General features: G+C 35.5%; 2 protein-coding genes across 6 annotated transcripts in view; one reads left to right on the top strand and one right to left on the bottom strand.

The window, feature by feature from the left end:
* Positions 1–2,529, top strand: part of LOC106133602 (COP9 signalosome complex subunit 8) — an 8,285-nt gene extending 5,756 nt beyond the window's left edge. Inside the window, exon 5 of one of the 2 annotated variants that reach the window (XM_060954753.1) lies at positions 2,303–2,529. The gene's annotated coding sequence lies outside the window, so the exon portion shown is untranslated. The remainder of the gene's footprint in view (positions 1–2,302) is intronic. The other variant, XM_013333391.2, reaches the window with a different exon arrangement.
* The window catches only part of LOC106133601 (chitin synthase chs-2), a 26,518-nt gene extending 3,550 nt beyond the window's left edge, over positions 1–22,968 (bottom strand). The window contains exons 1-19 of one of the 4 annotated variants that reach the window (XM_060954613.1): positions 22,762–22,965; positions 17,153–17,368; positions 16,450–16,552; positions 8,037–8,281; positions 7,636–7,802; positions 6,998–7,325; positions 6,668–6,867; positions 5,947–6,265; positions 5,567–5,787; positions 5,121–5,388; positions 4,621–4,883; positions 4,124–4,334; positions 3,790–3,990; positions 3,063–3,289; positions 2,750–2,917; positions 2,195–2,500; positions 1,704–1,945; positions 763–919; positions 97–249 (exon numbers count right to left, since the gene is read on the bottom strand). In XM_060954613.1, the coding sequence (XP_060810596.1) occupies positions 97–249; positions 763–919; positions 1,704–1,945; positions 2,195–2,500; positions 2,750–2,917; positions 3,063–3,289; positions 3,790–3,990; positions 4,124–4,334; positions 4,621–4,883; positions 5,121–5,388; positions 5,567–5,787; positions 5,947–6,265; positions 6,668–6,867; positions 6,998–7,325; positions 7,636–7,802; positions 8,037–8,281; positions 16,450–16,541 (3,768 nt within the window). In that variant the 5' untranslated portion in view covers positions 16,542–16,552; positions 17,153–17,368; positions 22,762–22,965. Of the gene's footprint in view, positions 1–96; positions 250–762; positions 920–1,703; positions 1,946–2,194; positions 2,501–2,749; positions 2,918–3,062; positions 3,290–3,789; positions 3,991–4,123; positions 4,335–4,620; positions 4,884–5,120; positions 5,389–5,566; positions 5,788–5,946; positions 6,266–6,667; positions 6,868–6,997; positions 7,326–7,635; positions 7,803–8,036; positions 8,282–16,449; positions 16,553–17,152; positions 17,369–22,761 lie in introns of all 4 variants that reach the window. The other 3 variants (XM_060954649.1, XM_060954548.1, XM_060954589.1) reach the window with 3 other exon arrangements.

Genomic DNA, 22,968 nt, shown 5'->3' with positions numbered 1-22,968 from the left:
ACATTAATTGACATTACCGTACATTTTATGATAACTGCGCTACACTAACTATGTAAGTGAATTAATTAAATTTTGTTAAGGTAGTTTTGATCATACCTGTTCCTCCTTGTTGGCATCAATCGGGTACAAATACTTATCGATCAAGTCTTTCCAAAACTGTATCTCAGCTGGACTCAAAAAATCAACTTCTCCCTTTTTCAGTTCCGGGTCTTCGATCCAGTATGGATTAATAAGATCATCTCTTCTCTCCTTAAACAGACATATGTTGTATTAAAATTAATCACAATTAATATGTGCAATAAATTACCTAACCATTCCCAATGTAACCTTTCACTCTGACCCCTATTTAAAATTAAAACATTACATACATACATATAATCAAGTCTATATCCCTTGCCAACAGTCTCGAAAATACCATGATCAGCTGTTTTGCTTAACGATATAATTTAGATTCAAATAGTGACAGGCTGCTAGCCCATCGCCTAAAAAAAGAATCCCAAGTTTATGAACATATCCCTTAGTCGCCTTTTACGACATTTATGGGACAGAGATTAAGTAGTCCTGTTCTTTTTTTTTATTAATGCCGGGAAACACTCGCCACTTATACACCCGACAAAATTTCATTAAGGATTCATATTTAAGCATTTTCCAGCTGACTATACACATGAGACTAATATACAACAGGGGAATATAACAAAGGGCATGCCCTAATAGAAAATTATAGATAATGCCATCTATTAGATTTCTTATAATAGTAAATACCCTTGGTGATGTAGAAAGAGTATCTGTCTCGGAATCTGAATCGCGGTCTTCCTCCGGACCCTCTGCCAGGGCATCTAATCCATGATCTCCGTTGGTGCTGCCTCGATGACCTATTGATAACTTTCTACCTCTAGCTAGTCCGTGAGGATCGATCGATCTGGAATTTATTTTAAGATAAACTTATAACTTCTCATCAAGGCTACATCTGTCTCCAAGATAAGGGTCGATAAGGAAAATTAAAGTATTTAAAATGCATAAAATTAACATTACTTACAGGTCGCGCGGTGGTTTAAGAACGCTCGGCAAAAGTAGAAGGGGCATGCGCAGTGATCAATTTTTAGGTCTATTAGGTGCGACGAGGAGAGAGGGGGGGCGGGTGTGCGCCGACGGCGACACGTATTGGTGGATTAGTCACTCTTTACTTCCCGCGTTGAGTTCGCGCGTCCCGTGTCTCTTGGGTACTGTTGCGCACAAATTGTTTTATCGTGTTTGTACGCGACAACTTAAAATAATATATCAATTCTCAAACAGTACAAGTCGCCCCTACCCTATGTCCGTCCACGGTTGAATATAACTATGTCAAATTTCATCAAAATTGGTTCAGCCAGGTCAGGTTAAGTGTGAAAACTAAACATGCATACACACATACACATTTTCGCATTTATAATATAAGTAGGGATTATAAGTATTTATAAGGCACAAAATACATACTTACATTATAAGTATATTATAAGATATGGATATACATAGTTAAATAACCGAGTTAAAACATAGGCTACTTTTTTTTGGAAAATCACGCGGGAGAAGTTGCGGGACAACAGCTAGTATTAAATAAATAAATAAAAACATTTCCCTTAGCATTTTTGAGCGCGAATGTACACATGCGCCGTTTGCCCCCACTATTTTTTCCGAGCGTTCTTTAACCACCGCGCGACCTATACCTCTCAACAATATCCAACTTTTTCTCCAGTTTGTCTAGAGTGGAAGCTATATGCAACAGTTGTACTTTTTCTTCGTTTCCTTTGGGATGAGTACACAACAAACATTTGAATAAACCCGCAAACGAAAACTCTATAGATCCTTCCTCTTCATTGCTGTTTACCCCTTGAAGGAAACCAAGCAATGACTTCTGTTTGGCTTTTTTCTTGGCTTCTTCCGCGTCCTTCTTTTCTTGCTCAATTTCCTAAATGTTAAAAATCAGTCAGGTTGTCATGTTTAAGAAATTGTGAAAAATACTAAAAAGTGTTATTTTAACAACAAAGCTCTCAATACGAATAAATAATTACCATAATTGCAACATAATGAGCAAATACTGATATTGCAATTGCAATATTAGGAAGCTCAACATTACTTCTGAATAAATGTAGCTTTTTAATTAATATTTGCTATATGAAGATATTACATGTACGTTTAAAATTACTAATACCCTCACCTTCTTAGTTTTCTTCGTTTGTACTTCTCTCGTACCCCACGTAACAACATTCAAGTTGATGATAGAATACAAGATCAGCAGCAAGTACATAGACGGTATAGATAACAGGTAAATTATTCCAGGTACAATGCACCAAAACTCCTGCGGATGTAAGCACGCTGCTATGAAGAACGAACTGGAAAGAGCGATCAAGAAAATAGCGGAAGGAGATCCGATACCGTCCTCGCCCAACTGAAGCGCCGTACCGACGATCACAGCCATCATAATCATGGCGTACGCTGTCGATAGTATTTGTGCCACCAATAACTGGAATATAATATAACTTATTTATCAATCATGCCGTTTTATTAACTAATATCCGATCTATCCAATTTTTGATGACTGAATTTGACAAAGAAAGAAATTAATTTTGTCGGCACAAGAACTAGCTCTTAAAATGTAAAATATGGGAAGTCACTCTTTAGTTATTACAGAAAATATTTAAAAAAGGTTTCTGAGATTTGATTAGTTAATAATGTTGTAGCCCTAACCGCAAAAATGAATTCGTTTATATACCTGTATTTCTGATTTCATTGTGAAGCAAACGAACATGAAAAGCATGATCGGATATAGGTTGTACTCAAACGAAGTCCAATTGTCGATTCTGAAAGCGGCCACGAAAGCTCCCACCAACATAAGGAATATCGTACCAGGGCCCAAGATCGTACCACCCATCAACATCATCTGAAATCAAGTAAAATTAAAGTTACATTTATCGGTTTCAATGATTTGAGCAGATGATGATGAGCAATTTCATTTTTATTAATTTGCAGGAATCACCCGTTTTTGTATTCGCAATGTTTACGAATTTAATGTTTTAGTTTTTTACCTGATAAGCGATGTACGGAGTAGATATATTGTCGTTAATTTTGATCGTGTGCTTGTAGTCCATGAGCAAGTCCATAATGTTGGCGATGGTGGAGGGCACCCACCGACGGCGCTGGTTGTAAAACTCACTGAACCCTTCAGGGCAGTGCGTGTAGGCGTCCGACGCGGCTGAGTATTCCACACGGTAACCACGTTGCAGTAGCAAAGTGCACAACCAACGATCTTCCCCTAGAGAAACATCAAATTAATGTTATAGAACTGGAATCGATTGAGGGGCAGGGGTGCAACGCAATCGTTAGCATGCATTTTATAGTGGCTGTAGAGAGACATCAATTTATTATAATACATTACTTACTTTTTATTATACTTATAGAATTACTAGCTACTTGTTCGCTGTAAAAGTTGACTCCTCGTGTTGCCAATAATATTGGCGGGGAGAGGTATTTTTGGGTACCAATATTTAAGTTGGACTATTATGCCTATGTCTGAAAAAAAACCGTATTCAAATGGGAGCTCTACTTTCCGCGTTTTGCGAGTACAAACTCACAGACAGGAATTCCATTAAATCATATTTTTGGCTTCTGTTAGTCTTTATAGATTCTAACAATTCTAATTATCTTCTGACTGACTGACTCAGTCGCTTTCTCAACCATTACCTTTGGTTATCGAGGTTTGCTAATCCGAATTGTCAGGCAAGTGTACTCCAACGAAGGAAGCAGATATATTACCTTGATCGTATTGCACGTAATGCCGGGCTTCATCTGAGCGCAGTGTGTATTTCTTCATCACGTTGTCATCCATCAAAGCCTTTCCTCTGAAGAGGGAGAAGCATCCAGGACTACAGAGTACGCAGCCGATCATGTGTTCAGTCGCCTTTTGCAGCCAATGACCAATAGCGTATTCGAACATTTGATACCACACCATAGGACCTAAAACATAATATTTCAGTATTATATCAACTTAATATAACACTATATGTACAGCTAAAATGTTAAACTTCTAAAACAACGCCATTTTGTTCTTCTGCAATAGTTTTTAACTGAAACCCATTTTCATAGTTACCTGAACCAACGGGATGAATACGACCACAAGCGGCACCCAAGTTCTTATTCTTTTTCATCAAGTCAATCAACAGTCTAACAGCGTGCGGTTGGAAATCGATATCTCCGTCCAGGGTCAGCAAGAATGTGTTCTCCGCCATCACTTCTTTACGATCCACAGAGATCGGCAGTTCCATTAGCCGGTGCCCAAGCAGATAGTACATGTACATCACCTGCAAAAAAAACAACTATTTTAGTTCTTCTGATAATCACAAATGAATGAACCTTTTCCGTAATAAATGGCAATTCTATATGCAGTTTCACAAAAACCGCAATCAACCTGAATACCACACTACAAAACGGCGTCAATCTTTGATGTGATCATTTTCATAAAATTTGTAGTCATAAGTGTAATTTGTAATTATGTGTATTTGCAATGTATAATTATTCTTTAGTCAAATTTAAAATTATTTGTTTTGAAGACTTCTCTCTTTCTCCGAGAAAAATAAAATATATCACCTGAGACCACCGTTTCCTGTGTCGAATTTTGGCCTTATCCTTCAAGTGGCAGATCATTTTAGTCTTTCCTGGCAGAACCCAAGTCAGTCTTCCTCCGTAAGGGGCTGGTAGTTTCTTCGGAGGACGAATGCGTATGATCGTCTGATGTACTTCGGAAGCAGCTTCGTCTATCGTATCGACTAACAATTTCACGAACCGATTGACTTGAGAATCATCGTCACTGTGATCTGATATTTCGAAAGCGTCGTCTAAGAAGATATGAGCTGAAATTATAGAAGTAATTTTTTTAGTAACCAAATTCGTAAATAATCTGTTTTTATTTGTTAATTATAAAAATTATAAAATTCAGTTTATATTTTGTTTTTCTAGCTTCCAAGAATATTTGTTTAAATGCAATTTAAACGAACATAAGTGAGATTTAAATACTTTTGTATTTGACATTAAATTTTCAGTAAATAAAAGGTATACTGAAGCTTCCAACAAATACAAAAACTACTTACTTTCAAATTCATAATAATCAGGATCTACCACACGGAGATATTTCTGAGCCACTCTACGAGCGCACTGATCTTCATCCAGCCTGAGGATAGACTTCAAGAACTCCATCATCTCGTCTTTAGTCTCGTGCCACATAGTGGCGCAAGCGTAGATCCTCGTTATTGAATCTGATGACTTCACCGTTTTAGGAGAAGAACCAGTGTTATCTGTGTGAACCGAAATCGTTTCGTAATATTCGTCACCTTTTTCTTTCTCAATTTCTGCCAAATCCTGCAATTACAATAATTAGTGTATTTTTTGGTAAACGAGTTTGATCATCAAATAATATTTTTGGAAGAACAGTGAGTATCAGTGCGCAATTTTATTGAGAACTGCGGTCTTGCCACACTAATTTTTAACTTCAAAAGTCAACATTTATAAGTTAATAAAAAACGTTCTTCAGCCTTACCTCTGTCTTAACATCTTTGTGGTCGTCTCTTTTCCTGTTCATCGCCATGCTTTGGTCTATCAAAAGCCCATTGTACATTGGAATCACGAATAACTTTTCAGTTGAAGCCAAACGTTCAGCCTTAGGTGTCCAAATGTGTATCGTGATCCATGTCTGGGACAGCAGCCATAGTAACCACACCCAAGCCATTTGACGGGAAATAAAATCGCTGAGAGTAAAAACTGTAAAATATATTTAAAAATGACTTATAGCTCTAAAATGTTTTTTTTTTGTGCTCGCCGTTCCGTGCGGTCCGCAGGCCCGATGATAAGGACATAAAGGGCATACATAATACTCTTAAAATAGCTATAAAATTTTAGAACGCTACAAAATATTCATACCTGGAGGACTTTCAAAGAAAAGATAATCAGGAATAGTTCCGTGGAAGAAACACGTATCTCCATTCCTCAATCCGCAGGCTGCGATCAACATGTTAACCACCAAAGGAATCACCAAATTTATCGGGAACGCGTAACTGAATCCCTGAATTAGGATTTTGCACGCGAATTTTCCGAATATGTAGCAGAAATATGCTGCGAAAACTTGGATAAGAAGAACGTAAAAAGCAGATTTGTGCACAGCTGGAACTTCCACCGAATCTCCAGTCAGAGTAGCATTGACCAAGTCCGGTATGACCGTGCCTCCTAACTGAATTTGAACCTGAAAATAGGAATTAAAACAACAATAGTACTTTATTTAATTACACAAATTTAATAACAAACGTAAGTCCCTCTTTAGTTTAAATTATGTATGTATTTTCTCACTTGTTACTCTACAAAAGTTCGAGCTCGGCTCGAGTTTTTTACATTAAGTAGTTAATTATACTGATACCTTGTACCCTATTAGTAAGTGCATATAAAAAATGAATTCTTGCTATATTATGCTGACCATTTGCCAATTTTACTTTTACCTTGCGGTGCTTTCGTGGTATAAGAATTGTGATAAGAATATTAATTACCTATCGTTACGAATTATAAGACTGCTATTTCTATTAATATCCATTCATTTTAAAGAGAATGATAGTAATGTGTGTGAAATTTAAACTCAACATAATATATTTACCTCTTCGACCACAATATTGTGGGGACTAAACCCTGCGTTGAACAGTTGGAAAAACATGGCGGGCTCGTCGCCCTCCATCCAGAGAGCGAACAGAATGCAAATAAGAAAGAATACGATCTTCCACACGGAGATGAATCTGTACGTGTAGTACCGGGTCAACGCTAGCTCCTCCTTCAGTCTTCCTAAACTTTTTATTATACCTGAATTTAAATAAATATAACATTATAGCCTCAACTAACAAATAAGTATAAGGTAGTAAGAGTTAAAAATCCATTGATAACTTATTTACTATCTTCATTTTTATGTTTTCAACTTTTAAGTGATCCTTACCAATGGGACTTTGCCTGGTCACGTAATTTTCCCACCAGCCCAGTGATATGCACAGAGCAGCGATCGGCATCAACCACAGCACAGGTTTGTTTTCCAACAGCGGCCATACAATGAACCCGGTGACTTGAGCGACTATGGCGGCCATATCCACGATGACTTTCACAAATCGTTTGGAATCCCTCGAGCTTCGTGACAACAGTCCCAGGATTGCAGGAACGATGCAGAGACAGTTCGTTATCATGGCCCCTTTTACAACGTCCAATTCGGGAAGAATTTTAAAGAAAAGTAAGGCCATTCCGACCGTGTGAAGTGACTCCGCTATGAGCACCTGTAATAGAATATTAAAGCATTAAACTTCATTGAAATACATTATATAGTTGGCCAAATAAAAAAGCCCTATGTAAACTCTCTTTAAAATAAGCAGACATGTCAAGAATATTAGCGGAATATTATTTATAATGTGAGAATTCTTTATGGTAGCATTCATTGTTCATTCTTGAAATATACAAGCCCTGTTGGTTCTTTAAGTTATAACCTTGACGAAACAAAACAAAACGTAATTCGGGCTTTTACTTATATCCACATCATTTCGCGGTTGGATAATCTGCTGGTATTGAAAACTATTGTTTTCTACTCACCACAATAAACTGGGCGCTCGTAGGCCGTTTCGAAGACTTGAAGAAACATATCCTGACTGATCGTATGAGCGTTCCTATCTCAGGTATCGCAAAGGCCGCAAGAAGAGCCCACATCCAGGCTACCCGCTCTTCGTCTGGCAAAGTGACTAAAAATTGTTTATCCCTACCTGAAAAATAAATTGTTTAGTTATTTTTTTTTTCAAGAGGATTATTTTGAAATATGTCATATCATATTTCTAGTCAGTTTAAAATAATAACTTGTGCTTGCGACATATTATACAGCAAGCTATAGAAAGAAAAGGATGCCACGTTTGGATTAAGGGGGTATTTTAAGAGATGGTATATATACGTTTCAATATAACCTGCTGAGAATATATTGCAGAATCTTATTACAAACTTACCTAAATTCCTATTACAAAACGATAACCGCTTATCTTTCTTCAGCTGCGAGGTCATAAATAGTACTGTGCCCTTGGCAATAACTCCAGAGCCGAGCACCACTACGAACACTACGATATAGGCCAACACCTTCAGCAGGCGCACTGTGAACTCCAAGCACTTCTGGCTCTCCATCGACCCACTGTCCTGCTTCGGCGGAAACTCCCGGAACACGTCCCATCCTTTTGTTTCTTGGACGGTTCTTTGGCTGGAAAGAGAAATAAACCAGAGTTAAGTAAAAGTTTATGACGTGAAACTAAATGCCGTAGTTATTTACCGTGAAGAAGATAAAGACTAACGTGTTATATGATTGTAGTAAAACGGCCTCTGTGGCGCAGCGGCAGTACGCTTGTCTGTGACACCGGAGGTCCCGGGTTCGAATACCGGCCAGGGCATGATGAGAAATGAACTTTTTCTGATTGGCCTGGGTCTTGGATGTTAATCTATATAAGTATTTATTATAAAATATAGTATCGTTGAGTTAGTATGTCATAACACAAGTTTCGAACTTACTTCGAGGCTAACTCAATCAGTGTAATTTGTCCCGTATATATTTATTTCTTTAGTAAAGGTGTTAATTAATATGACGATTTGACGAAAAGCAAAAACCTATGAGTTTTGCTCTTCAAATTTTGATAAGTATTCCTATGTCTTTTCTAGAACTAAAGATGAGGTATTTTGTGTAGACATCGATGCAACAAAAGCTGAACTCTCCCAAAATAATTTAAAAATATGGAATCAGTACATTTCACAGCCATGAGCTCTAATAAATACTAAAAAAAAAACAACTTTCACACGGTGCCGATCAGCGAGAGAAATCTCGTACATTGTCACGTCATGTCATGTACGGTAGTCTTCCTTCCGAGCGACGACGTAGCTCAGTATAGGTACCTCCGATGTCTCGCATAGTCCCAACTTTTGTTAATATCTTATCAGATTTAAAGGTAAAGGTACAGTGCATATTACATAGGAAATGAATGCTGGTTTAAAATGCAATTACTGTTTATAATTAATATATTATACTTATATTTGAGACTTTGAGACCTTAACACCAACCTATGAAATGTACGCATCCGACAGAGTGGGTTATGGATAAAAAACCTTTCAAGTATTATGATTTTGGTACTTTATAAAAAAAACCTATTAAATGATCGTCTTGAACATGAAAATGTTAAAATAAAATTTTCTCCTCTAGGTATATAATAGCAAGAAGTAAATGTGATACAATGAACAAGTAAATTAACGGAATTAAGAACACAGTTTTACGCGCTCATTCTCTTAATAAGGAGGCGCTAAATTAAGCTCATAAATCATTCACACCAAAAAGGAATTGAATTGTTTCGCCACAATCGCACTGGGTTCGCGTACCACAGTTGTGACAGGGGTTTACGTAAGTTACGGTGGTACAGCGGTAACCCAATTAGACAGTACGACGGTCAAACTGCATAGTTTCCACACAATTAACATCAGCCACTCCCGTTTTCTTACTTTGACCACATTTACATATAGTCGACGTGACTATATGTAAATGTGGTCAAAGTAAGAAAACGGGAGTGGCTGATGTTAATTGTGTGTAAGTACGAGTATATCCCTTACGGGGCAGACTGAGCCAACATTCTTAAAAAGACTTAAAGCCCACGTTCAGACATTGAGATTCAAATAGTTACAGGTTTATAATACTAGTTTTAATATAATAAAAAGGCAAGTATGCTATGTTACATAGGTACTATAGGGGGAAGCAATTAAGTTTCATTTAAGTTAATTGGTTCCTGAAAAAAATTACGATAAGTAAAATTATAGGAAACGGTTTTTTGATATTTCTCGTATTCATTTTCACATGATTGCATGTGCATTAGGTCCCTTGAATTAATAAAATTTTATTCTTTAAGAATTTTGAAATACATTTAATGAATATTAAAATTTATTTTGTAATACATAATTATTTTGATTAATGAAAGAGTAAGTGCGCCCAGAAATCAGTTTACAGTTGTTCTTTTCAGCAAAATTTATTGGCATTTATCATGCATCTAGATTCAGTAGTGCGTAAGAAGAACGATTTGCAATATTTGAACATTTGCGATTGTGATTTATAGGGAAGTGCAACAATATTAATTGGCCTAATGACAGGAACCGCCTTCCTTTTACCTGTAAATGCTGCAATAATGTAATGTTCCATTACTATATAAGGAATTATTGTTCGCCCCGTACAAATTTTCATCGCCTGGATCTTTTTCATAATAGCTTCTTCTGTCGTGTTCACTCATATCCTTGTTTTTGTACTACACTTATGATATTGCACTCATCACTGTAATTTTACTGGAAAAGTAAGGGAAAGTTTGTCAGGACGATGGTGTCTGTACTCGCATGTCCTGCTTGGGCAAGTATTGTTCAATAACTCGTGTTGTTATGAGGACAGCAAACGGTGCGATCGCAATAACGACTGCCGGGGCGGCACGCGTGTCCAATGGACGCCGATTCGTCATTGTTTTCAAAAGACTGAACGTGAATATTAATTATGTGGGAAAATGTTTTCTTTCTGTTTGTCGCATTATAATATTGTATTGATTTGATAGACTATTTTAAAACAATAAGTACTTATTCTTTTTAATCTACTTAAATTCTTATCGCAGTTTCAACATCATAGTGAACCAAGTTCAAATATAAACGTTAAAGGATCAATCAACTAAAAGGTGACTAACTTTTACACCTGAATTCAAATCAGTCGCTGCGGTCAGAAAATAAGTGGAAAATCTACAATGGCTTTTATCAAGGATCAATAAAAATACAGTCATACAGATAAAGTGCTTTTTAAACTTTGTTGCAAAATTATCATATTGAGATTAAGCATTATTTAAAGAATTAAAAGATTGGCCAGTCTCAACAAAAGATCCTATGAGCACATGCACCGGGCGGCGACTCCGAGTTCTTCGTTCTGCAGCAGTAAGCATGTGAAATTATATCGCCCGGCGTTCTAATTGCTATGTGATGGCGATACCACACGACTTCTCTAATGAAAGTTACTTTCCTGATTATATTCGTATCTCATTAACTATTTCTTATGTCATAAATTATAATGTTAAACTTCAGAATAGATGACAGCAATCTGAAAAGACTCCATACGGGATGTGCGTAACATATTTCTTTTATACGAGTAGCAGGGAAAGAATGTTAAAATTAAGAGGAGAGTGACAACTAAAACCGATTCATCTTAAAGTCGCTAAACGTTTCACAGACTACAGAGCGGATTACTAGATTTTTTAAGTTTTATCTATATAAAATATATTTCACATCTTGTTATCATTATTAAGCAAAACTCCAGCCGACTCCAGTGCGAAGGCTATGCTGTTAAAATTTGGAATTAACTTTTATTATATTCAAATCGTTCGATACAAATTCTACAATGCCGCCTTCCTCTAGACTAGACTTGTACATTCTCTATAGGCACGAGCATGTATTTAAAGGTGCACGCACCTCCCACAGCATAATGTTATCTTGATCGGATATCGCTAGTAAGAAGAATTTCTTGTCTTGAAATATTTCAACAGACATAAGTGCATTGTAGATTGTGGTCACAATAATTGAACAATGCTAGTAAATGTAATAAACAAGTGAACATATACATAGGTACTACTCTGTTTTTTTGTTTGTGAACTCTTTATTGCAATACATAAAAAGAAATATAACAAATTACAATACAGCATTGGATTTAGAAAAATATGTATATGGCTTACTTTTAACAATGCCTCTACATTAATTGCTTCAGAAATTTGATAAACATTCTTTAATTTTAATATTTATTATATACTATTGACAATACACGCAAGCATACATAAAAAGCTGAATGTATTCGCTACTGATATATTGACAGGTGAATAAATATTTGTGAAATAACCCTAGATATATGGAGCTATTATTTATTTTTTTAAACAATTTTAATAGTTTTCAAACTTATTATATACCTATATACGTTTGTATAATTACTATATTTTATGATTGCTTATATGTTTTACCCTTGATATCAAGATAAGTCAGTAATATCACGATAGTCTATCGCTCGGCGCCCCACGTTTCTAACAATAGATCAGTCAATGTCGTTCGAGCGCACGAAAACTTACGAAAGTCTTCATCTGATGGCTCACGTCGAAGCTAACTCGTGTCGTGTGTCAAATCATGTTCATTTACACTTCATGCGAAATGCATTCCAAATACATGAAGCACTTTTTCGCCTTGACTTTTTGAAGCTATGAATATTATTGAAATTCTTAAAAGTTGAATATAGCTGTACCTCATAGGTCAGATTCCTTAATATATATTTTTTTTATAATAAAAAGTCTCCTGATGCATAATATACAGCGCACCAATAAACAATAAAAAACAATCTAAAGATTCCACTATTTAATCTCAATTCTATCATAAAGCCAAATAGCTGAGCGTAGCCTATCAGTCTTTTCAAGACTGTTAGCTCTGTCTACCCAACAAGGGATAAAGACGTGACCATATGTATGTATCTAAAGAAGGCTGACTTAACTCTATCTACCTCGTAAGGGATAGAGACGTTATATACATGGATAAATCAAAATGAAATTTTCCTTCATGACAGTGTCACGTAATATTTTGCGTTGAGGTCAATAATAAAATTGTTCGATTCGGAAGGTGATGTTTGTTATGCTAAATGATGCCTTCAGATACATGCCCATATATCGAATGTCCAACGCAGCCCGGGTCAACGACCTGGCGACGAACGTAAAACCTTAAAACTGTCTGCATGGTTTTAATTCTTACCTATAGCTCATTGTTTTATTCCCATGTTTTACATTATTACATCACTTACAAGTTTAACGTACCTTTATTTAATTTTAATTCTCTAGTGTCATATTATTTTTAGTTGTTTTAACAGTTAACCATTCAAAAACGAATGGCCAAAGCGAAAAGAGTGGCATACTGTTATGAAAAAGAATGTAAACTTTGTTCTTGTAAAAGACATCAACGCGTCGGTAAATATTCTGATACGATATACATATGTGTTTTATATTCATACAAACACTCGTACGTGCAAATATGCATAGTTAATGTGATTTTATTTAATTTTTTTTATTCACGGTAACAAAGCACCGGATTAAATCTATTTCTCTTCTGGTTTCTGGCGTTGGTCCCGGTTACATCCTCACCTCTCCGGAGAGAGCCCAGGGTGCGTATTTTTGACCACTTTTGCCATAGGATTTATATAGGAATAGAGAATTCATTCACTTTTGCCATAGGATTTATATAGGAATAGAGAATTCATTGCTGACATGCACAGCTCTACGTAGATTGGTGCCGTGAATTTGTGCATACAGGCACAAAGCATTAATTTACGTTTTCTCATTTCAAATCACCACACGTGAACAAAGTTGCGGTCACGCTGGTACAAGATGTTGGTAGCGATTGCGGTTGAGCGTGGCGGCTCGTCCTCATCCCGTATTCCGAGCACGCCTGACCCCACTCGTCCCATGCTGCACCACAGTTATAAGTATATAGGATTTTAACTACTAAAATTGTAATGTCTTTCTTAAAAGTGTAATGTTTTTCTATGTGTTTTGAACTAGCTTTTGCCGGGACCTGGCTCTGAGTATTTCTAAAATTCTCCTTACCTACATACCTATATATATTTGACGGCCTTTGTGGCGCAGCGGTAATACGCTTGTCTGTGACACCGGAGGTCCCGGGTTCGAATCCTGGTCAGGGCATGACGAGAAACGAACTTTCTGTGATTGATCTGGGTCTTGGATGTTTTTCTATCTAAGTATTTATTATAAAATATAGTATCGTTGAGTGAGTATCTCGTAACACAAGTTTCAAACTTACTTCGAGGCTAACTCAATTTATGTAATTTGTCCCGTATTTATTTATTATTTACCGGTTTATACGAACTTAAATGCGAAAGATGTTAATAAACTCAAAGTAAAAAAAAATTGTGAGTAGGTATGATAGTATGATACAGTTTATTCATCGGCTTCAATTTACACACGATCGAAGTCGCGTGTGTAAATTGGTGGTGGTATATAGAAAATGCGTTTTCAATTCTTACAAATGGATAAAGTCTAGGCGCTTGATCTAAGGCCGTAGCGCAAGTGGGGCGCAAAAATGTGGCGCAGTCGATTGATCGAAAGTTGTGTCGTCAGAGTTGTCAACCTTGGCATTTGAGTGGGTTCCGGACACACTATACAGAATAACAAAAGTATAGAACACTCAACGCAATAATTTCTTTATTTCCAATCCTAACAATACCTATGACACTACGAACGTGAGTTGGTACTTTTATTTATTTACATCATCACCTTTTAACTACGTTTTATTACAGTATGTGAAAATGGAGATTTTTAAGAAGAATATGCTATAGTTATGCGATTTTTTAACAATGTTACGTATGCCTCTTACTATTGTATTATTATAATGTAAATACTTCTACTCTGACTTTATTTTGTAGACAGTGTGACCGATCGGCAAATGTGAACCGACCTCTAACAAAGCGAAGTACGACGCCGCTCCTTTTCATTTATTTTGTGAAGTCTAGGTCTTGGCTAGAACTGGTTTACAGATGCCTTTTGTGATCTGCATGCAAAAGCCAAGTGCATTTTACAGCACAGAGTACTTTATTTAATATGTTTTTGACTACAATTGTTCAAGTTGGTTTTTGGGATTATTGAAACAGAGAAGAGTTTCCTTTCAGTACAACAACTCTTCTTCCCGGAGGGATAGGCAGATATTAAAGTATAAGCATAATTTAAGGAATATGTTCGAGAAGACTAAGGAAGAGGAAAGCAGAAATTTCCTTAATATAATTATCAATTCACATAATGATTTCATACATAAAAGTACATGGTGTTTAACCGCAGAACCAATTAGATACGAACTACGATAAAAGAAATGGTTTTGTTCAACTCTGTTAGAGCAAATCTGAGATTCATCGCAGTGATTTTCACATCTTGGTCGTGAGTGAGAGTCTCCGTAGAAGCGGAACTGATGCAGTGTTGTTATGTGGTATTGTTGGATTGCTCAAGAACAGAACAACGCACTATTGCGTGGTCTGATGGGAAAATAATGCGTCATGTTCCTTACTAGAGCAGATTAACAACATTGCTATGCGTACACGCATATAATGACACAATTAACTATTTCATAATAGTATATTGAAATCTTATGTTTGCCATAGTTCAGCTAGAACCATTAAATTCTAGTCATCGTTCATTTTATGGAAAAATAGTGAATAAATTAATAAATAATTTACAAGATTCCGTATGAGTAGGTCCAATTTCTTGTATCTTATTACCTGAGAAAACCGGTCAGAAGTCGCAAATTGTCATTTGGCAATCATGTCACGGCAAAATTGTGATTTATTATTTCATCTTAACAAAAATAATGATTGTATGTAAAATTATGTAATTTCAGTTTCATTGCAAAATCGTTAAAAAGACAAAACAAAAATTGAGTAATCTCTTTTCTAAAAGAGTTTTCGTAAAAATGACCTGACCAACTATCATATGACGTGTATTAAAAATAGCGTGTAGCCAAAATGTGATGACGCGTTATGATGTCATATGCCACATCCAGTTTCTGAGGTCGACTCGTGGCATCTCCACGTAATCAAAACTGTATTCTCCAACGCTAAAACTGGTGACTAAGAACATCGGTTTAGAATAGCAATTAGGAAACATCACGCGACTTTAAGTAAAATCTGACTAGCTTGTATAAATATTGATTTAGATGTTAATGAGATATCACTGATTAAACAGTATTAGAAAGTTTTCGTTGGCATGAAGTTAGAAAACTACCGTTTTGGTAGTTACTAATCTACCTTATTCATGATTAGTTTAAACTACACAAAAGGACAAATTAAGTGACTGACTTATAATAATGCACAGTTTAACTGCTTTATTGTATTAACCTTATATTTCGCGATTGGCGGACTGAATGAATTTCGCTGATATTTGTCATAGGTACAGATGATGAATCCATAATGACAAAGATTTCATAGAAATACTAATTGATTTTCTTGCTATTCTTGGGAAAAGCTAGAACTGCCGTAATATGCGAAATGTATCCTACTAATATTTTAAATGTGTTAGAATGTAAGGATGTCTGTTTGTGTGTGTTACTCTTTTACTCAAAAAGTACTATTTAAAGGATTTTCATAAAATGTTGCAGTTATATTAGTATTGTATAGTTGCAGTAATAATAAAGATTAGAAATTGGAATAACATAAGAAGTTAAGATATAAATCTTAATATATATATAAAAAGTGGCCGAAATCGCTGGCAGGACTAATGTGATTGAAGATAGCGTTTTGCGTTTTGCCAGTTGCACCTTCTAACCTATCAAGAAGATGCATGAACTCACCTGCCGCCGTAAATCTCGTTGGCCAGTGGTGTGAGCTCGTCGTCTGAATTATCGCTGCCGTCGTCACGGCGCTTCCCTCCCGACGCCGCCATCTTGGATCAACCTCAAAAGAAACAATACATAATATGAAATACCTATTTGATCAATAGAGGAAGGTGTGAAGAGAACGAAATAGGAATATAATGAACTCTTAAAATATCTATCGGTTTCAACAAGCACATTTACAGATCCCGTTTTAATGGTTTACTAAAAATATATTTTGCTAGCTGGCTCTCAACGTAGATTGAAATTCTCTTTTACATTTTCTTGAAAACGTTTTAACTAAATAGTTGTTTATATAATGTATATCGCAAAATTGTGGACCAAGCATTTACTTTCTTTGCAACCAAGTTCCGTTCACATGAATCACAATCACAAAGTAAATTCCTCAAGCAAGCTTCGACCTTGCAGGTCATTCATCCCGCTGGATTCATGGAAGCATTTGCATGATTTATTTTAAACAAAGATTTGAAAAAATTAATGGGTACGAGTAGATCCATAAATCTATGGATATGGAATATTATTACATGATTAAGACAAAACAAATCAATCATAATTAACTTCCAAAGCTGTGATGTTTGAAAACATTAAGGTATCTCTGCCTACAATGCTGGTTTAATCATTAAAAATTAAGTACCATACCATTATAGAACAAAATACTTACTTAAAAGTCACTGACTGCTTGACAAAGTATATTTTATGTCAGACTTCATACTATTTTCCTCGCTACAAGGTTTGCGGATATCAATAAATGCCAAACGAAGTTGATATTTTAATATTGTATCGAATATTTTGTTCTTGTTAAAAGTTGCGGTGCGTGCAGAGCGGCGGCCGAAGGTCAGCGACTTGCGCCTGCGCCAGCTCGGGTTATACGCCTCGCCTTAAAACATTTTTTTCATAGGCTACTTCTATACTTAAGTCACAATTTTTTTAATCAAACGAATATGTGAAAAGATTCATAAATTTACAATGTATTTGTGATGAACAATTCTTTTTCTAACTTAACTCTTTTTTGTCTAATATTTGGAGACTTATGTAGTGTATATGTTTTTAAATTAAATTAAAATACTCGTTAAGCGACCAGTTTTACGTTGTGCGTAATAAAAGTGATGATTGTAATGTGGACAATAATTGTCCAACAAGTTTTTATTGATCTCTTACACAATATTTAAAAATGTAATACAGATTGAAATTTCAGGATAAACCGCTTTCTTATGTAAGAACTGTAAGTCGTGATTAGTTACGCATAATATTATCATATTTTCTTAGACCAGCGGTCTCCAGACTCAAGTTTGGGCTGTGCTTTGATATATAAATCAATCAATCCTTGTATAAGATACTTACGGTTACTTCTATATCTATTCAAAATCATTTTGTTCTATCATCGCGAAACCAGATTGATTTTAATTGCAGGCTATCTTTCGTATATATCATACATATCTTATTGAGCTATACCTAATATTGACTCAAAAGCTCCTGTTATTGATTGTAACTAAGTATAGGTAATTCGTCAGGAATTCTCTCTTATTCATCAAGTCTTTATAACCACTAAACTAGTTGCTGCCGATGGCCAGTGCAGGCTTACTTTCACTGTTGACGGCCGTCAGCTCCCCTCTCCCCCCACCAGTTCCGTACCCCTTCCCCCAAACACTACGCAACACTGACTTACATCGCACTATTCATACAGCTGGTCGATATTAAGAAACTGAACTTAAGTAACAATTCGCGAACTGCCTCACGACTCTTAGATATTGTCTTTATCATACTTTTGTTCCATATAATGCTGTACATTTTAACTAGCTATCATTCGCGATTCCGCCGCTTTCCGCTTGTAAAGTAACCTGTGTCCTTGTACGAATTTCATGGACCGTTTTGATCAAACACAAATAAACTTAATTTTTTTTTTTGCTGATCTTAAAACAAAACGTTCGGTGAATTTTTTAGATAAACCTATTCGGTACTTTCGGAGAATACTTACCGTGATCATACAGACAAAAAATATTTTGCTTTCTATTTTTGTGTGCCGCTCTATCTATCCATTTTAGTCAAGTCATTGCAAGCAGTTGCTAAATATGAAAAAAGCAATAAAATTAACAATTAGTCTTAGCTCATTAACAAAAATAAATCCATATAGAACTAATGCAATTTAATTGATAAACTAGACATGAACTGGTAAAACGCGTTTCAATTAATTAATAACTAGATTTATTTAGCGTTAGTTTATTATATAGGTCCCTATTTTGTACTCTTGCTATAAAAATATCTTTGTTATTCACTGAAAAAGGTTTGATTTTTTTTTTCATATGATTGTTATTACTGTATTAAATAAATACTTGTTTTATTAGGAAGGGATGACCTTAGCAATAATACAAACGTGTAATTTCTAAGCAAATGAAGTTGTAAAATATACAAATTGTAACAAAGCGGCGTGCCAGAAACCTCCTGAAGCGTGGTGGTCAATAAGTCGCGGGCGGCCTCGAAACAAAGAAACCACTGTCAAGATAAAATCTATCTTACACACAAGTAATACAGGTCATTTCAAATCACACCCATTGTGGCAAAATTCTTTGGAATCTTAACTTATGTAATGCGTATTATGCATTTGGCATTTGATGCAAAGTTATATTTGAAAAAATATTTTATTATTATCTCTTTAATGTCAAGATGAGAAGTCTCAACATCTTGGTAATGATCAACTTCAAAATACAAAATCATATTTATTTGGCACCTATTATTGATGCATAGTAAAATCATTATTTGGTACGGAGGGTCAAATTGTTCTTTAACTAATAACAAAAATAGATAAGATATCTTAAAAATATAGTATCTCTACGAAAAATCTAAGCTTAAAAATCTGACCCTGAATGCATATAAAAATCCATTTACTAAATATTGTTTTGTGTAAATCCCTTGAGAAAACCTTGATAATGGCGTGGTAATGAATGCTGGCTGTTGTTTCGCTGCGACGAGGCCCACTTTCTCTTTTTTTGTATACATTTTCTCGCAGTTTCTCAGCTCAGACTCTATCAATAACTATTAAAACAACAATACTTGCACTGCGAATCAAGCTCAAGAGGAAATCTTAAAGAATATACAGTAAGAAGGTAACATTTCCACACTTTAATTATTAAATAGACTGTCGTCGAAGATAAATAGGTACTTTTCCGGTTTTATAGTGTTAAACGAACGGAAACATCAAAAACTTTCCCGTTTCCGCTATTATGTTTTTCAAAAAGAAAAGATAAAACTGTCATAGTAACATAAAAGACAAGCGTTTTGGTTTACTAATTAAGTTGTTCAATATTGTGTAAATAAATTTGATACTGATACACAGAAAATAAAAGGAGAACTGCTTGTATGAATGTTGAATTTAAAAATATACCTAAGTGAAATATTAATTGCTACAAGTCATATGCCATGGTATTAATTGAAGAACAAAAGTATACTATTGTTATTTGAAATATCTATTTAAGAAGTGTTTAACCTAAAGAGTATTCATAATTCAACATAGTCAAGACACAATTAGTGACGAATCAGCGAGTGAGCGGTGGGCGAGAGTGGCGACGTGCGTTGAAGTCTTTTATACAGAGCAATACCTAGTTGTTGAAACCATAACAGCTTGAGTGTTTATAATAAGTATAAGTTAGTTTGACAACAGGGAGACAATATACGAAATTCTTCTGTCTCATTTGCTTTGGTCAAAGACACATTTTACGAGAACAAAATTAAGCAGGTCCTTATATAAATAATAAAATGGGTAAATATAATATTATATCTTATTTAAAAAAAACTATTATCTTTACACGAGTTTCAAAACAATTTGCAATGTTAAGTAATCGCCATCCTTGATTATCGCCGGTATTGTCTTCTCAACTTTGAGTATTCCCAGGATCGTTCCTTTACAATTATTCAAGGCGCTCTTTCCACTTGCCGACATATCTCCACTTTGGCAGTTCTTCAAATCAATATCTAAAAGACTACTGACATAAAAATCAAGCTAGACCCATAATGTATGTAACCTACCTCGCGTGCCTAATCGTATGATACCTTATTCTCTTTTTTTTTAACTGCCTTACTCGATATTCTGTATCTTATTAACTCGTATCAAAAAAGTACCAAATATCTAGTTACATGTTTGGGCGAATGACTAAATTATCTTAATTGATTTGTAAAAAAAAGCAATTGCTACACGGAGTGAGAGTTACCAGTTGCATTATTAATTCAATCAGAATTATAAGGTTACCTATTCGATTATGAAATTATATAACCGTTTAATATTGACGTGATCACATAATGCAACATTGCGTTTTGTTAAGCGGTTAGCATGTTTACTATGTGCGAAGCGAGATATTATCGTAGTACTTATAATAACCTGGTTTACTTCGAAGAAATTTGAAAACAGAAGTTTAAATTGTATGTAGATTATGCTACTTACAGAAAACTCACACTATTCTTTATCGTTGTCGGCAATTTGTTACTACCGTCGACTGTGTATCTTATACATCGAATTCTAAATAATAACTGTTTCCCTTTTAGAAGTGGTTAGTACTGGGAAAATTACAAGAATCAATTATTACGGATTTGCGCGTGAAACGGGTCGGTGAGTGCACATTCGCAATATTTTTTTCACAAATTTGCTATCAAAATAAATTTTTGTCCCGTGTGGTTCACGGCACATTCGTGTTATGAAAATTATGATGTCGTAAAAGACGAGCGAAGAGAGAATAAGCACATTCATCTTGTGCAAGTTATCACGTTAGTTTGGTAGTAAAAGTGACTTCATTCTTCTTTTTCCTGTTTCAATTCCATCATTAGACCTTCCAGCTGAACGTGGCATTTCGTTCTCCTTGAGATTGATGGCTCTGTTGTTTTATGTTTGTTGTCTATTGCACGAATTTGCGCGTGAAACTTTTTGGTGTGCGCAATACAATTTGCTATCAAAATATAATAATTGAGGCTGTCGCGGAAATGCTAGTGAGAACGACCCCCGTCGGAACCGGATGTGTGCGAGGCCTTAGGGCGGCCACGCTGCGTTAACTTCGAGCTCCACGTTGTTTAATTAGGTAGCAGAATACCAAGTTACGTATAAACGACCTTCCTGATAATTTCTAATCAGATGTAGCGTCTAACTGAATGACATACAGTTTTTTTTATTTTTGCTAAATAATTTTTCATTACGTAGTTTAAGCTTCATCAAGCTAAACGTGGCTATTACTGACTATTGATTCTGCCCACCCAATCAGAAATAAAGACGTTGATATATGTATGTGTGTAGCGCGAATAAGTTTTGAGACAAATATACCCCGTCTTATCAAATTCATGTCCTTCGAATTTAAAAAACGACAAATAGAGAAAGATATTAGTTTAAGTGTTTTCCCAACAACGATTGCAGTTAATGATTGAATTTTCGTTTCAAATTTCGGTCATTGAATGTTAAATTATCTCAGACTGGCTTTGCCCGCGATTTCGTCCGCGTGGAATAGTTATTTTGGGCATCATTGAAGATCTCAAGGATGAATAATTTTTTCACCCCCCGTTTTTTTCTCATATTCCATTAATTCTTTGCGCCTTATAGTTGCAGCGTGATGTTATATAGCCTAAAGCCTTCCTTGATAAATGGTTTATTCAACGCAAAAATATTTTTTCAATTCGAACCAGTAGTTCCTGAGATTAGCGCGTTAACAAACAAACTCTTCAGCTTTATTATATTAGTATAGATGTACATTCAATGAAGTATATGCAATCTGAAGTCTATCTATTGCTATTACCGATTCTGATTTATAATTAAATTGTTAGAGGTCAAGATATAGGTAGGAATTGTCAGCTCTTTGTTTCCCATTCTCACTTCTCCCATACCAATGCCGCCCACATTCACTTTTGTTTATGATTGCTAAAAAGACTAGATATGACACAGAGTTAAAATTATATACATTTTGTCAAATGATGGATTTAATATCTAACTAAATGTCTTTGTTGTTGTCGTATTATTACGGATTTCACGTTAACATAACGATTTCGAAACTTTCGAAAGAGAAATCATGTCACTTTTCTTTAGTAGGTAAGTTGACTAAACACACCTAAATAAAATATATCTAACCATTATTCAGTAACAAGAATACATACTTAACAGATTTACAAAAATTATATTAAATTTTTGTAAGGAGACATACCTCTTACACCCAATGTAACTTTCGCAGCTGATCGCGTACGATTTGTCATTAAAGGTCATAATAAAGAAGAAAAGAGCGAGAGTTTTATTTTAAGATTACTTACTTAAATCGAGCTCCAGCGGGGTTTAAATGTGGAAATCCTTAGTGTCACTTCACTATATTGTATGTTAGGGTGGTATTCACTCGCGGTGTGCGCGCGCATGGTGCGCTCGTGCGGTCGGTAAGGTCGCCGCGCGCTCACTGCCTGCGCCTGCGCCTGTCGACATCAGCCGACCCCTCACTCGCTCTCGTTTTCCTACGGACTTGGGTG

Source organism: Amyelois transitella, chromosome 2 (assembly GCF_032362555.1).
Source record: "Amyelois transitella isolate CPQ chromosome 2, ilAmyTran1.1, whole genome shotgun sequence".
Classification (NCBI taxonomy): Eukaryota; Metazoa; Arthropoda; class Insecta; order Lepidoptera; family Pyralidae; genus Amyelois; species Amyelois transitella.
The sequence above is the reverse complement of the archived record's forward strand: the minus strand, read 5'-3'. Positions and strand labels throughout refer to the sequence as shown.